The sequence below is a fragment of the Equus asinus genome, chromosome 11 (assembly GCF_041296235.1).
Source record: "Equus asinus isolate D_3611 breed Donkey chromosome 11, EquAss-T2T_v2, whole genome shotgun sequence".
Taxonomy (NCBI): domain Eukaryota; kingdom Metazoa; phylum Chordata; class Mammalia; order Perissodactyla; family Equidae; genus Equus; species Equus asinus.
The window spans coordinates 2,886,686-2,904,431 of NC_091800.1; the positions used below are offsets into that span (position 1 = coordinate 2,886,686).

At 36.4% G+C, this 17,746-nt stretch overlaps 1 protein-coding gene across 10 annotated transcripts in view; it reads left to right on the forward strand.

The window, feature by feature from the left end:
- Positions 1–16,285, forward strand: part of PARP4 (poly(ADP-ribose) polymerase family member 4) — a 129,706-nt gene extending 113,421 nt beyond the window's left edge. For all 10 annotated transcript variants that reach the window (XM_014839326.3, XM_014839328.3, XM_070520317.1 and 7 more), the window contains 2 exons: positions 12,055–12,187; positions 15,905–16,285. In XM_014839326.3, coding sequence (XP_014694812.1) covers positions 12,055–12,187; positions 15,905–16,100 — 329 coding nt within the window. In that variant the 3' untranslated portion in view covers positions 16,101–16,285. The remainder of the gene's footprint in view (positions 1–12,054; positions 12,188–15,904) is intronic.
- The last annotated feature ends 1,461 nt before the right edge of the window (positions 16,286–17,746 follow it).

Below are 17,746 nucleotides of genomic sequence, written 5' to 3' on the forward strand. Positions count from 1 at the left end.
CTAAAAAAAAGCCTTTAGAGAAACCACCAGAACAAAACTCAACACTCGTTAGAGTAAAACAACCTAATCCAGAGTCTCTAAAAGGTATTGTCTTCAATGTGCAGTATAAAACGAAAGTGTAATAACATATGAAGAAGCAGATGAATATGACATATAAGCAAGCGGCAAAATGGTCTATAGTAGCTGACCTACGGATGACCCTGATGTTGGAATTAGCAGACAAGGACTTTAAAACTGCTATTATAAATATAGGGAAGGGTTTACCAGAAAAGAACAGAGTGGGTGAACAAATGGAAGAATCTCAGCAAATAAATGGAAACTATAAGAACCAAATAAAAACTGTGGAACTGGAAAATACAATATCTTCAATGAAAAGATCATTGGATGGGATTAATAGAATGGACAAAATAGAAAAAAAGATTACTTAACTCAGATTATAATAATATAAAGTGGTGAATAAAAATTATCCAAACTGAAGTGTAAAAATAAAAAATAGAATGAAAAAAGAAGATAATCCCAGACATGTGGAATGATATCAAATGTTTAACATTTGTGAAATGGGGTCCCAGAGGATGAAGGGTAGATAGAAAAATATTTGAAAAAATAATAACTGAATTTTTTCTAAAATTGATGAAAGATATTAACTTACAGATCCAAGAAACAGCAGAAATCTAGTCAGGATAAATACAAAAAGGACTGTATTTGAGTAGACCAGAGTCAAACTGCTGAAAACCACAGATAAATCTTAAAAGTAGCCAGAGGAAAAGGACACTTACAGTCAGGAGAACATATTTAAGAATTTTATATTATTTCACATCAGAAATAATGGAAGCTAAAAGATAATGGAATAATATCTTTAAAGTACTGAAAGAAAAAAGCCTGTGAACTAAGAATTCTATATCCAGCAGAAAGGATCCTTTAAAAATAAAGGAAACTAACAAAAGATAGACAAACAGAAGCTGCTACAAGATCGAAGGATACAAGGTCAAAATACAAAAATCAATTTTAATTCCATATACTAGCCACAAATAATTGAAAAATGCAATTTTGAAATACTATTTACAATGGTATTAAAAGCATCAAATACTTAACAATAAATTTAAGAAAGATGTGCAAGATTTCTAAAATGAAAAGTACAAAACATTGTTAAGAGAATTTCTAAAGATCTAAATAAATGGAGAATTTTCCAATGTAATGGGCTTGGAAAACTCAATAATGTTAAGATGACAGCTCTCCCCAAACTGATCTATAGATTCATTGCTGTGAACAACTATGCCCATAAATTTGATAACCTAGATGAATGGACTGATTCTTTGAAAGACAGTATCTGCCAAAACTCACACAAGAAGAAATACATAATCTGAATGGGCCTATATTAATTAAAGAAATTGAATAAATAATTAATAAGCTTTCAAAACAGAAAGCACCAGGCCCAGCTGCATTTATGGGTAAACTCTACCAAACATTTAAAGAAGAAATTATACCAAGTCTCCATGATGTCTTTCAGAGGATAGAAGCACAAGGAATGCTTCCTAACTCATTCTACGAGGCCAGCATTGCCCTAATACCAAAACCAGACAAAGACATTTCAAGAGAAGAAAACCACACACCAATATCTCTCAGGAACATACATACGAAAATCCTTAACAAAATGTTAGCAACTTGAATCCAAAAAGTATATAAAGTGGGATTTATCCCAGGTGTACAAGGCTGGTTCAACATTTGAAAATCATTTAATGTAATCCATTACATCAACAAACTAAAAAAGAAAAATCACATGATCATATCAATAGATGCAGGGAAAGCATTTGAGAAGATCCAATACCCATTCATGATAAAAAAAAAAAAAAACCTTTCAGTAAACTATGAATACAAGAGAACCTCCTCAACTTGATAAAGACTATCTACAAAAAACCTACAGCTAATATTACATTTAATGGTGAGAAACTCGAAACTTTCCCACTAAGATCGGGCACAAGGCGAGGATTTCCCAACTCTGACAACTCATTTTTAATATTGTACTGGAAGTCTTTGCTAATGCAATAAGGCAAGAAAAGGAAATAAAAGGTATACAGATTGGAAGGAAGAAATAAAAACTGTCCTCGTTCATAGAGGACATGATTGCCTATGTAAAAAATCCAAAAGAATTGACAAAAAAACTCCTAGAACTAATAAGCAATATACCAAGGTTGCAGGATACAAGATTAATATACAAATGTCAATTGCTTTCCTATATATCAACAAAGATACTGTGTTTTGAAATTAAAAACCCAATATTATTTACATTAATACCCCCTGAAATGAATTACTTAGGTATAAAGGTAAGAAAATATGTACAAGATCTATATGAGGAAAGCTACAAATCTCTGATGAATGAAATCAAAGAAGAACTAAATAAATGGAGAGATATTTCATGTTGATGGATGGGAAGTCTCAATATTGTCAAATGTCAGTTCTTCCCAACTTGATCTGCAAATTCAGTGTAATCCTAATCAAAATCTCAGCAAGCAATCTTATGGATATGGAAAAACTGATGCTAAAGTTTGTATGGAGAGGCAGAAGACGCAGAATAGCCGACACAATATTGAAGAAGAAGAACAAAGTTGGAGGACTGATGCTACCTGACTTCAAGACCTACTGTAAAGCTACAGTAATCAAGACAGTGTGCTCTTGGTGACTGTATAGACAAATAGATCAATGAAACAGAATAGAGAGCCCAGAAGTAGATTCACTGTAATCCCAGGGGACATTTTTATACAAATTGATAAGCTGATTCTAAAATTTATGTGAAAATGCAGTAGGACCTAGAATAGCCAAGATGACATTGTGGTAGAAGAAGAGAGTTGGAGTGCATAAATTACCTGAATTTAAGATTATAAATCTACAGGATGCCCACTCTTACCACTTTTATTCGACATAGTATTGGAAGTCCTAGCCAGAGCATTTATGCAAGAAAAAGAAGTAAAAGACATCCACATCGAAAAGGAACAAGTAAAACTGTCACTATCTGCAGATGACAGGATAATATATATAAAAACCCTAAACACTCCACCAAAAAACTGTTAGAACTAATAAACGAATTCAGGATAGTTGCAGGATACAAAATCACTACACAAAAATTGGTTGTGTTTCTATACCCTAATAATGAACCACCAGAAAAAGAAATTAAGAAAACAATCCCATTTACAGTTTCATCAAAAAGAGTAAAATACCTAGAAATAAATTTAACCAAGGAGGTGAAAGACTTACACACTGAAACTATAAGACATTGATGAAAGAAACTGAAGGAGACACAAGTAAATGGATAGATACTCCATGCTCGTGGATTGGAAGACCCAATATTGTTAAAATGTCCATACTACCCAAAGCCATCTACAGATTCAATGCAATCCCTATCACAATTCCAATGGCATTTTTCACAGAACTAGAACAAACAATCCTAAAAATGGTATGGAAACACACAAGAAAAGAAAACAAAAAAACCTCAAAGAAGTCAGGTTTTTTAAAAGATTAATAAAAATGTCAAATCTGTTTCATGAGTGAACAAAAAAAAGGGAGAAAGAAGGCGTTATAAACAATACTAAGAATAAAAGCTGGTACTTAATTACCGATGGTAGAGAGATTTAAAAGATAAGAAGATTTTATGAACAACTTTATGACAATAAATTTTAAAACTTAGATGAATTCCTATAAAAATATGATTTACCAAATTCAACTCATGAAGAAATAGAAAGCCTGACTAATTCTATAGTCATTAAAGAAATTGTAGGGGCTGGCCCCATGGCCGAGTGGTTAAGTTTGGCACACTCCACTTTGGCAGCCCGGGTTCGGTTCCAGGGTGTGGACCTAAACCACTCATTGGTGGCCATGCTGTGGCAGCGACCCACATACAAAACAGAGGAAGATTGGCACAGATATTAGCTCAGGGCCAATCTTTCTCAACAACAACAACAACAAAAAGAAATTGGATTAGTAGTTTTTATAAAATCCACAAAGAAACACCAGGGTAAGATAGTTTTACCCCATGTTCTACCAAACATTCATGGAACAGATAATTCCAATCTAACACAAAATATTGCAGAGTTTAGGAAAAATAGGAGAATACTGAACAGTATGTTTTACTAGCATAATTTGTTAACAAAGTATGACAAGGATTACAATAGCATCAAAAAGAATAAAATACTTAGAAATAAATTTAGCAAAAGATATGCAAGACTTGTACCTGAAAACTGTAAAACATTATTGAAAGAAATTTTAAAAGATCTAAGTAAATGGAAAGCCATCCCATGTTCATGAATTGGAAGCCTTAATATTGTTAAGATGACAACATTCTCGAAAATGATCTACACATTCACTGCAATCCCTATCAAAATCTCAGATTACTTTTTTGCAGAAATTGACAAGCTGATCTTAAAATTCACATGGAAATGTAGAGACACAGAATAGCCAAAACAATTATGAAAAAGAGGAAAAAAATAGGAGGACTCACATTTCTCTATTTCAAAACTTACTGTAAGGCTGCAGAATCAAAATAATGTGGTAATGGCATAGTGACAGATACGTAAATCAATGGAATACAATTGATAGTCCAGAAATAAACCCCTGTGTTTACAGTCCATTGTGTTTGACGAGGATGCCAAGACAATTCAATGGGGAAAGACCAGTCTTCTCAACAAACAGCTGGTGCTGGGACAACTGGATGTCTGTATGCAAAAGAATGAGTTTGGATCCCTTCCTTTCAACTGTAAGAGTTTAAACTATAAAACTCTTAGAAGAAAACAGGAGTAAATTTTCAAGACTTATGATTAGGCAGTGGTCTCTTATATGACATCAAAGCACAAGTAACAAAAGACAAATTCAACTTGATCAAAATGAAAAATTTTGTAATATATCTCAATTATTCCTCAATAAAAAAATTAAAAATTTTGTGCTGTAATTGAAAAATGAAAAGACGAGACACAGAACAGGAGAAAATATTTGTAAATCATATATCTGATAAGGGACTGGTATCCAGAATATATAAAGAACCTTTGACTTAATAATGAAAAGACAAATAACCCAATTCAAAAATAGGCAAAGGATTTGAATAGACAGTTTCATATACAAATGGCTAATAAGGACATGAAAAGATGCTCAGCCTCATTAGTCATCAGGGAAATGCAAATAAAGACTACAGTGAAATACTACTTCATACCCACTAGGGTGGCTATAATTTAAAAAAATACTAATCAGTGATGAAAAGATGGACTTTCCATCTGGATGGATGGTACTAGAACTACTAGGCAATAAGGAAAAAAGTACAGTTTACCTCAAACTGTACCTCACACCATACTCAAAAATCAATTACAAATAGATTGAAAACTTCAGTGGGAAAGGCAAACTACAAAACTTTTAGAAGAAAATACAGGAAAGTATCTTTATGATTTTAGGATAGGCAGGATTTTTTTAAACTTTTTATTTTGAAATAATTTTAACCTTGGAGAAAAATTGCAAATATAGTACAAAGAATTCGAATATACCCTTCACCCAAATTCTCCAGATGTTAACATTGAAACATTTGATTAGTCATTCAGGAAGGAATTTCTTAACCCCCCCCCCCCCAAAAAACACAAGCCATAAAGCAAAGGATTATAGACTGCATTAACATCAACAATGCCTTTACATTAAAAATAAGTAAATAAATAAATGAATAAAATTTAAAATGTGGAAAAGACATACCACAAACTAGGATAAAATATTTGCAACACCGGTAAACAATCTATAAACAAGGTACAAATCTTGTGGTGGAACTGGGTGATACACACAAACATCAGGATCCATGGTGGTATCTAACAGGGAGCAGAAGAGAGCAGGATTGAGACACAGCTCCCAGTCACATCCAAGGTAATGATTATGTTCTGTTTCTTAAAATGGGTAGTTGGATACCACCTTACACCCAAACAGAAAATAATAAGTGTTGGTGAGAATGTGGAGAAATTGGAACCCTTGTTTACTGTTGGTAGGAATGTAAATTCGTTCAACTGCTATGGAAAACAGTATGGCAATTCATGAAAAAATTAAAAATAGAACTACCATATGATTCAGCAATTCCATTTCTGGTAATATACCCAAAATAATTGAAAGCAGGGACTCAAAGAGATATTTGTACACACATGTTCATAGCAGCATTATTTGCAATAGCCAAAAAGTGAAAGCAACCCAGATGTTCCTCGATGGATGAATGGATAAAGAAACTGGGATATATACATACAGTGGAATATTATTCAGCCTTAAAAAGGAAGGAAATTCTGACACACACTGTAACATGCGTGAACCTCAAAAACATTATGCTAAGTGAAATAAGCAAGTCACAAAAGGACAAATACTGTATGATTCCACTTATATAAAGTACAAAGAATAGTCAAATTCATAGAGACAGAAAGTGGAATGGCAGTTGCCAGGGGCTGGGGGGAGTAGGGAATGGGGAGTTAGTGTTTAATGGGGACAGAGTTTCAGTTTTACAAGATGAAAACAGTTCTAGAGAAAGATGGTGGTGATGGTAGCACAACAATGTGAATATACTTGATAGCACTGAAATGTACACTTAAAATGGTTAAAATGGTAAATTTTATGTTATGTCTATGTACTACAATTTTAAAAAATAAAAAATGGGTAGTTCATACTTGGGTGTTTGTTATATTATTTCTACCTTACAGATATCTTATTGTTTGTTGTATCTACTCAATATTTAATTTTTAAAAAATTTACATGTATACTTGGGAAGATTTGAGATACAGTTTTGAGAAAGAAACATCAGGCTTTGGTGATGGCTTGGATGTGGGCAGTTGAAGGAGAAGGAGGGTTTTCAAGATTGAGCATGGGAAGGGAAAATATCAGCTGTAGACTGAGCCTAGAAACACACTGATAGAGTTATGTTTCGGACATTTTAAGTTTGAGATGCCCTGTAGATGTTGGAAAGAAGCACTTGGTTATGTGAGGGTAGATCTCAGGAGGAGGTAAGAATTTAGGGGGAAAAGACTTTGGGGTAACTATCAGTATCTAAAGCCATGGACCATGGGCTCGTATGAGACCACCTAAAGAAAGAGGATAGGTAGAGCAGAGAAGAGGGCTTAGGGCCATCTGTGGTCACACCAGTATTTAGTGGACAGACAGAACAGGAACCAGCAAAGAGACTGAGAAGGAATGGCTAGAGAAATAAGAGGAATACAGGGGAGCATGTGTCGCAGGTGCCAAAAGGTAAAATGTCTTTATGGGTGTGCCTTTTCTGTGGGTTTCACTGTGCTACTCTGCCTATCTCCGTATATCCATGTTACTCTCTGTATGTGTGTGCTTTTTGGCTTCTTTCTTCTGTGTGCAATCTCAAGAAGTCTGATTTTCTTCTCTCACTTGTTTTTATATCTCTCTATCCAACTTTCTTTCTCTTTTATCCTCTTTGTTTCTCTTTTATCTTTCCTTCTCCTTCTGGATTTATTTTCTAAATGACTTCGATATACTGTTGTTAAATAACAAAAATTTGACCAACTAAATTTTAAAGGTCTAATTGGCTTTACTGAGTAATTGGTGAATCAGGCAGTACCCTATTTGGCAAGCAGAGAGGAACTCCGAAGAGCTACAGAAAGGGAAAGGGTTTTAAAGGCAGGACAAGGAAGTCATAAACAGAAAAAAAGATGAGGTCACCTTTCTTTGGGACAAAAGTGTCTATTAGGGAATTACTTCATCTCTCTTTGCCGAATGGCCCAGGTGACAGATTACCTCATTGGTGTTGACCAGCAAATTCCAGACTGACCAGTTAAGATTCCTTTCCCGGAGAAGGTTGAAACTGTGGTTAGATTAGGTGTTAAGGCTTAGTTTGGTGATGTGGCCTAGCATAAGTGACTCCATTTTGTCTGTACTTTTCTTTTTAACACTGTTTAGATATTTTATAATTTTATTATTTTTGATAATCCTGAATAGAGTTATATGTTGCTTATTAATATCATTTAAGATCTTTTTTTTAAAATTTTTTGGATGATTTTTATTCTTTTTTTTTAATTTTCGGATGTACATCATAATATATTTCGAATTCTGTGTAGATTACATCATGTTCACCACCCGAAAACTAATTATAGTCCATATAGTCCCCTCACATGTGAGCCTAATCACCCCTTTTGCCCTTCTCCATCCCCCCTTCTCCTATGGTAACCACCAATCCAATCTCCAATGCTATGTGTTTGTTCGTCGTTGTTTTTATCTTCTACTTATGAGTGAGATCATATGGAATTTGACTTTCTCCCTCTGACTTATTTCACTCAGCATAATACTGTCAAGGTCCATCCATGTTGTCACAAATGGCCGGATTTCATCATTTCTTATGGCTGAGTAGTAGTCCATCGTGTATAAATACCACATCTTCTTTATCCATTCATCCCTTCATGGGCACCTAGGTTGCTTCCATGTCTTGGCTATTGTGTATACCGCAGCAATGAACATGAGGCTGCAAGTATCTTTATGCCTTTGTGTTTTCAAGTTCTTTGGATAAATACTGAGCAGTGGGATAGCTGGATCATATGGTAGATCTATCCTTAATTTTCTGAGGATACTCCACACTGCTTTCCATAGTGATTGCACCAGTTTGCACTCCCACCAGCAGTGTACGAGGGTTCCCTTCTCTCCACATCCTCTCCAACATTTGTTGTTTCCTGTCTTGTTAATTATAGCCATTCTGACCGCAGTGAAGTTCATTTAAAATCTTAGTCTAAGATTTATATGTAACACTAAAAAAAACACAGAAGAACCCACTAAATTAAACTGTCTCCATTTTTTCTTTTGTCTTTGTTGATTTTCTTTTGTGGGATAACGGATGGGTTTGTTTTTAAAAATTTATTCAATTTCCTTTTCCTGTATTAAGAAAATGATATCATTGTATAAGTAGCTTTGGCTATCTCAGCGATTTAAAATTAATGGTGGATGTGCAGTTATGTACATATTATGCACAGGTCCTTCCATCTTTACCCCCAAACCTGTATATTCTTAATTATAAGACAAGGTTTTGTTTTTTTTCAAAAGCATTGTCACCCAGAAAAGGAGAGACATTTGAGCCTTTGTAAAAATTTTATATTGTAAGGTGTTCTCTCAATTACTTTATTTTCAAATACAGAGTGTCAGTTGAGGAGAGCACTCAGCCTGAAATAGCCTTAATTAGTGCTGATTTTGGATACTTAGAGAAGTTATCTGACAGAAATCCTAAAAAGGGAAATAAAAGAAATTTAACACAGGTTTGTTAAGTGTTTCTTGGAAAATGAATTGAAAACTGCAAGCACTGAATATTGTTTAATGAGCCTGTTGATGACTTTCAAAAGCAATGTGTGATCAGAATAGCGTTTACCTTTGAAAAGCTGGACTGGTGGAGGTAGGGGAATGGGCTGGAGGACATATATAAGAGGGGCTTCAACTTTATAGTAATTTGTTTCTTTTAGAGAAAAGAGAGAAATTTGAAGCAAATGTGGGAAAGTGTTAAAAGTTGACAAGCTACGTGGTGATAGTGATGTTCATCATATTATTCACTCTACTTTCCTGTGCGCTGAAAATATTTCATAATCAAAACAACATTGTGGCTATGTTGTAGTGATGGAAACAGTGCTATGTATCAATCATAGATGGAAATAAAGATAATTATTTTCCTGGGAAACTATCAGATGACTCATTAGGGCTCTAAATATGATGAATGGCCAGTCCCGGTGGCCCAGTGGTTAACTTTGGTGTGCTCCACTTCACTGGCCTGGGTTCTGTTCCCAGGCACAGACCTACACCACTTGTCCATCAGTGGCCATGCTGTGGTGGTGGATCACATACAAAACAGAGGACGATTGGCAACAGATGTTAGCTCAGGGGAATCTTCCCCAGAAAAAAATAATAATAAAGATGATGAAGATTGTAGGGGAGGAAAAATAACTTTCCCTCTACCCTTCTAGGTTCTCAGCTTAGACCCCACCTATAATAAAAGAGATGAGCAAAAGAAAAGCAGACCATTTTACGTCTACACATATGTACGTGTACATATGGGAGCCCCACAAAGATATGAGACTCAAAAGACAGCCAGGCAACTAAGCTAAGGAAAGGGAAAGGGGTCTGGGGCTTCACAGTGGGGTTGGGTTGGGTAGGGGCTCAAGGCAATTCATAAGGTGAGAGGAGGAAATGGTTGGTAAACAAACGTTTGCCCTGCCATGCAGTTAAGTCTCTCAGACGAAACAGTGATCTCTGGTAATAGTCTCCTCCTGGTACAGGCCTCAGTCCCCCTTTCTAATTTCTTTTAGGTGGTTAGTGGGAGGTAAAAAGCTTTTCCTGAGTCTGCTAGGTCTTGATGCCTTCAGCTCAAAATAATCCACATGCCAAAGTGGCTCATTCTGAGGTGGCTTGTTCTGAACCCCCTCAAAATAGAGGTGGAAAGTTTGGTTTCATGAAATGTGAGATTGGGAAAATAACAATATTTGAAATCTAGTTTTTTATGTAAAGTAATTTCAAATATGTACTTGCATTTTAAAAAATGGATTGTTATTTTCTGGGTTTATTAGGCATAAACATTCATTTCAATTTTGGTATTTTGTAATATAGTAAAATATTTGATTTGGATAAATAACACTTAAAATAATCAAAGAGAAAAATTTAGTTGATCTAAAAAAGTTTTATTTCACACTTCATGAAGTGGGCAGTGTCCGCTCTCAAGAGGCCAGAGAACTGCAAAGTCAGGGAAGAGGCTGCAGGCTTCTATAGAAAGAGGCGAGCAGGGAATGTCAACGGAGGAAAAAGAGGCACCTGCAAACAAAAGGAGAGCATTTCTTTGGCATCTTAGAATTGCAGTTTGGGGAACACAGGTTCCACAGCAGCCAGAAAAGTGTCCCCCTGAGGAGTAAAAGTCAGGAGTTTTTATGAGCAAAAAGGAGAAACCAGAACAACCACCTCAGTTATTTGTTAGGGTCAAGTTATGTGCAGCTCTTTGGCTTACTCAAGGACATCTTGTTACCAGAAAAAGTGTATTTTTGCACAGTCTTTCAGAAAGTCCTTTCTCAGCAAATAACTCCCTTTTGGCAGGTCAACAAGGTCAGCACAGTTTCTTTTTCTTTTCTTTCTTTCTTTCTTTTTTTTTTTTTTTGAGGAAAATTGGCCCTGAGCTAACATCTGTGCCCATCTTCCTCCATTTTTTTAATATGTGGCACACCTGCCACAGCATGGCTTGATAAGGGGTGCATAGGTCCGCGCCTGGCATCTGAACCAGCAAACCCCCAGCTGTTAAAGTGGAGCACATGAACTTAACTGCTACACCACCTGGCCAGCCCCAGTTTCATATTTTTAACAAGATGGAGTCCGGGATACAAAATGGAGTCGCTGTTGTCAACTCATTTCACAGAAACAATGAAGAAGTACTTGGTTTAAGTTGATTGGCTGGGGTTACATATCTGATCTTACTTAGAAAGATCAAGGAGCAAGGAAATAAGTATAGAGCCCACAGTTGGCTTGGCGTTTGGGATGGGCTGAGTGGATATATTGCATTTCTGGTCAATCAGAGCATTTACAGGGACACAAAAATTATCAAAGTTTAGCTTTGCTGACATGGTACCCAGGGGAGGAGTGGCTCCAGCTTGGGCCTAGAAACGTATTTCAACAGTACTAATCAGTAGAACTTATTTAATATACTATAATCAGCCATATCAGTTGTTTGTCTGTTGTATATTTAGGTTTACTCTTCTGAGCTATTTGTAGCAGGAGCCTAGAAACTGAATTTCTTTTAGCATACTTCATGCATCTCTGGCATTAAAAATAGCAAGGGAGGGGAGTTCTGGATATAATTCAGTTTCTTATCCACCATCAGGATAATGTGATAGGCACATGATCCAATCATCCTCCTTTTTAATTTAAATAACAGGCTAATTAAGGACGTTGAAAAGTATAATAGAGTTTTCTGATCTGCTAATGCATTATGGTTTAATAGTATTATACTTCTTTAATAGAACTTTTATAAATGGGCACAGTTTGAGATGCCGAGTTTCCAACAGATGTAAAAAAGTTTTCCACTTTTAGGTACAAAAGGAAGAGAACGTCTTCTGGACTTGATTGCCACGTTTTTGGTACTACAGTTTCTTCGCACCAAGTTGGATCAAGAGGGAATAGTCTTCAAATCACTGATGAAATTGGATGACGCTTCCATTTCCAGGTGGCTTTCATTATAGCATTAAGCAACTCACGTACATTTTCAACCATTTCTTAATGAAACCTTATGGGAAGCTACACAGACTGCTAAGTACAAAGAGAATTTGTTCACAGGGAATATCTTGCCTGCACTTTTCTGTCATAGGCAGGGCTGACACACTATTTTTGCCTCTCAGATTGCACAGGAAACTGGGATGCAGAGCGTTTAAGTGTAGCTTACACTGGTGCCCAGATCTCTGGCTCCTGATTTATTTAGTACTCTTCACTACAGTATATTGATTCTATGTGATTCTGGAAAATCCACAATATGATTGTTGGGACCAGACTAGTTGTTCCCAACAATTGCAGGGCCTGGGACAAGAATACAAATGGAAACCCACATACTGTATGTCTAAGTATTTAAAAGTTATAAATCAAATTAGGAGGCTGTTAAATAAAATATGTTCTGTCAACCTAAAAGGCAAATTCATCTATTTACCCTTAAAATGAGTTTATTCGGGAATAGCCAAAGAATTGCAATTCTAGATGTGCATGCTATGGCAAACCACAGGCAAGTCTGGAAAACAAAGGAGGGGAGCTGCTTTTATAGAGAAAAAAGGGGAGTAGAGAGGGGCTGTTCTAAAAGAAAACCCATTGGGGGAAAGGAACAGTTCAGGGTGGCAACAGCTTCTCGTTGGCTGGGCTGTTGCCAGGTGGGGAGAGAAGTCTTCCTTCAGTAGCAGTTATGCTTCCTGTGGGAGATGCAAGTATGGCTGTCTTCCTCCTTGGTGTAATTGATGATGTATGACGGAGCTGACAGTCCCACTGCAGGCCTTCCCAACTCCAATTTAGTTAAGGTTTCTTTTACTAATTTCCACAGTTCTGAAGTCATACCTTGACAAATACAACTTCATAACCACCTAAAAGACCAGGTTCAAATTCAGAATTCTGAGACCACTTGAAGTTTTGATGCAAAAATGTGGCAGTGTGGAGAGAGCCAGTTCTGGGGCCCTGGCCCCTAGCCCTTGGCTGAACCCTGGCACCACAAGTGGTCTGAGTGTATGAATACCCCCTTTACCCATCAAAACTCCAGCCATATCCCATGCAAATGGTCACCCCTTGTATGTGTGTGTCTACACACACACACAAACACACACACACATACACATTGCAATTTGCTTATGCTTTTTTAAAAGGCAGGATAAGGAGAAAACTAATAAAATATTATCTATAGGGGAAGGGGGAGGAGACAAGGATGGAGGCCAGGTTTCTCCTAATGTACCTTGTTTTATGGTTTTTACTTTGAAACTATGTAAATAGTTTACATAATAAAGATCAGATATCAGAGAATAGAGATTAAACATGTTCAATTATACTATGGAATGCAATCAGCTATATCTGGAATGTGAGGAAATGATGGCAAAAGAAGAAAGAGGGGAGAGGTGGAGCCTAAAAATTAAAGGACATATGAACCAAAGGCAATGTGTAGACCTTGTTTGGATCCTGATTTGAATAAAACCCATGTGCTAAAAAAACAAAAAAAAAAAGGACAGTTAGAGAAACTTAAACACTACCTGGATATTTTGTGTTTTAAATAATTATTTAAAACTATTTTTAAGTGTCATGTTTAAGAAAAAGTTCTTATTCCTTAGAGTTACATATTTACAGAGGAAATTAAAATAAATAAGTAGACCTGTTTTTACCCTCTCACAAAGACTGATTAAATTCTCTATTCCCAACAGCATCAAACACAAAATAGGTACCCAGAAAAGAATTAGTTGAGCGTTTTACTAAATGTAATTTATATGTCCATTTTAAAAAAGCAACACCTCCACATTAGTTTGCCAGAGCAACTCCTTGAGAAAGATGGAAATTTATTAAATGAATATCAAGAAAAATGCTTGAGGGGCCAGGCTAGTGGCACAGCAGTTAAGTTCGCACGTTCTGCATTAGTGGCCCAGGGTTCACTGGTTTGGATCCCAGGTACGGACATGGCACCGTTTGTCAAGTCATGCTGTGGCAGGTGTTCCACATATAGAGTAGAGGAAGATGGGCATGGATGTTAGCTCAGGGCCAGTCTTCCTCAGCAAAAAGAGGAGGATTGGCAGCAGATGTTAGCTAAGAGCTAATCGTCTTCAAAAAAAAAAAGAAAGGATGAAAAAAATGCTTCAAAGAACTAGTTGATGGGACTGAAAAGTTAGGATTTGATTTAATAGGCACAACCAAAGAGGCACTTCTATCTAGTTCATTTTCCAACTGATAGCCATTTAGACCAAGTATTAATAACTTTGAACCTACTTTTGAATTGCAGTATCACAAAGTTTTAAATCAATATTTTCAAAAATAAGTATATTCCATCACATTGTTCTTACTATATTACTGTTATTGTGAGAGCAAAATGGTTTGTTGACACTTTAATAAATAAAACTATTTTAAGTAATTTTTATTTCCTGTTCCTTGCATATTTAAAACTTTTCTTTCTATTTTTTCTACTTCATGGTGTAATAACATTAATGTAGTAGTATATTACTTGCAGGTATATGAACAAAATTTTCATACTAGGGGAATGGTCAGTCAAAAGTTTGGAGGCCAACTGAATTGAAGGAAGGCGAGTTGAATTAGAATATTTAAAATCAGTTTTGTTGCCTTTAGTAGTTAGTAGACTAATAACGATTGGGAAACATGGTCTTTGAACCACTTTGGGCATGTTCATGTCATTGTGATAGTCAGCTAACTTTGTTGATTGTCTGCTCTGTACGAGGGACTGTTAAACATGTTAAATTCACCCATTTTGTTAAAGCCCACAACAAACCCATAGGATCTCGCATTATTATCATAACTGAGGACACTGAGACTTCCAGTGTTGAAGTCAAGCTGCACAATATCACACAGCCAATATTGTGTGATTGCAGTGTCTGCATTTGCACCCATCTCTTCACACCACACTGTACTGATGGCCCTTTCCCAGTTAACAGGGAGAAAAAAATCAGCAAGATGGAGAGAATTTCCCAATTTTTAGTTTCCCCCTCTTAGAATTTTCTTTGAAACTTTAGTATATGCTACTGCTTGTTTGCTAACAAGTTCTAGCAGATGACAAAACAAATGATGTAGCTAACTAATATTAATGAAAAATCTCAGAATTTTTCTTTGTCTTGAATAAATTTGAATATTTGGCAGTCTTGAATATTTGACAGCATTTTATGGACCCAGACTTGACGTTTTTACGTTATGCACATTTTACTACTAAGTTATTCCTGGTTTGTGTGATAGAATTAAATATATGCCAGTTTCACGGGTAGCTCTCAGGTTCTTTGCAAGGAACTAATCAATTCTTGGTACAGTAAAAAGGAGAGAAAAACGGAAGTCTAGTTTGTAGAATAGTATTGAGTTTGTACTTGAAGAAAGGATAGGATTTAGATGGAGAAGAATGGGAAGGGGTCACAAACCAATATATAAAGGCTAGAAAGCGTAGGGTGTCCTGGAGGCAGCAAGGAAGTCTGTGAGGCATAGTGGAAGCTGGAAAGTGGTGAGTATAATATACTTAAGAATGCACTGAATAAGTTAAAAGCGCTGTCAGGCTGGTAGAACTTTCATAAAATGTCAAAGACAATGACTTTTATTAAATATCTTAATTTTTAACAGAATTATTTTGTCTGATATAATGTACTGGATTTGGTGCCACATTACATTTCGTATGTAATATATTCTGAAATTGATGGAAACTTGTTTTTAAAAAATCTAGGAATATTCCCTGGGCTTCTGAGAAAATAAAGAAAGCAAGTGAATGGCTAAGAAGAACTGAAGGACAATATCCATCTATCTGCCAACGGCTGGAATTGGGTAAAAACTGGGACTCTGCCACGAAGCAGCTACTGGGAATCCAGCCCATGAACACCACTTCTCCTCTCCACGGAGTTCTTCATTACAGTAAAGACTGAATCAAATGAACTTGTATTTTATACTTTTTTCATGCTTCCATTTATAAAATGATCAGATATTAATAGATACCTATAATGAAATTTAATTATGATTGTATTCATTGTAGCAGTCAATGACTTTAAAATAAATGGAAGCAGAATTGTTATTTTAATGAACAAGTAATAATAAAAATTACAATATTACAGATTTTTGGTGTTTAAATGTTTTAAGGTGATGAGAAACATATCTGGATGGTTCTGGAGGCTCATTTCCTTCTCCCCTTTCAGGAGTCTAGTAGAGAACTGGCCCAGCTGGACTAAGCAAGCTGGGAAGAAACAGGTCTTTGGCTACTGCCCGTGTTCCTGGCATGCAAGCCTGTTTCCAGGGCCCTGGGTATCCAGACCTTGGCCCTCGGCATGCATGCTCCCTGATCTGGTTCCCAGTCTGCAGACCTCTTGTTACTTAGAGAAACTAGGTGTCCCAAGCAATTCTTTCATAGATCTTGCTTTTGGTCTGGCGTCCAAAATCTCATCACCAAACCCAAGGTCATCTGGATTTTCTCCTACGTTATCTTCTAGAAGTTTTATAGTTTTGCATTTTACAGGTAGGTCTATGATCCATTTTGAGTTATTTTTTGTAAAAGGTGTAAGATCACTGTCCACCTTCCTCCATAGCACCACTTCCAGACCATTACTGCTATACCTTAATGTAAAAGCCAGGTTTCTTCGAGATAATTGAGTCTTGGCAGAATGCTTATGATCCTGCTGGTACCTGAGATGATGGGAGGCTTGAGACGAGCTACCAGGAGGCCTTCTCCCACCTGCCTCCTTGTCTCCCTGGTAGGCTATCATGAGATGGTTTCTCATCACCTCCCAGTTCTGATGAGGTATGAGGCTCAGGATACGGCTGCAGGCTAAAAATCTCCCTAGGTGCATCTAGAATTGGCTCCTCAACAATGATGTGTCCTCTAAGTCAAATTGCAATTATCTAGCCCTTTTGGAGTGTGGGACAAGGAGCAAGGGGAGCTGGCATCTTTGACTACTCTTCCTTTGCTGTTTATGTAAGTAGTAAACCCTCTAAATCTAAATGAGCTTGTTATATCTTTACTTGCTGAATCAGTCAGGTCTTGGCTTTGGGCCTGCCTGCTTATTTGCTTGACATAATCACAGAAGATAAACTTTTTAAAAAAAATTATTTTATTGAGGTCGTATTGGCTTATAACATTGTGTAATTTCAGGTGTACACTATTATATATCAGTTTCTGTATAGACTGCATCATGTTCACCACCAGTAGTCTAGTTTTTATCCATCACCATCCATATGTGTCCCTTTACCCCTTTCGTCCACCCCTCACCCACTTCCCCTCTGGTAACCACCAATCTGTTCTCCTTATCCATCTCCTTATCCATAGCATCTTCCACATATGAGTGAAGTCATATGGTGTTTGTCTTTCTCTGACTGACTTGTTTCGCTTGACATAATATCCTCAAGGTCCATCCATGTTGTTGCAAATGGCACAATTTTTTTTTATGGCTGAGTAATAATCCACTGTATATATACCACATCATCTTTATCCATTCATCCATTAATGGGTATTTGAGTTGCTTCCATGTAGAAGATAAACTTTTGGGGGTTTATTAGATTAAGGGATTTAAAAGATTGATAA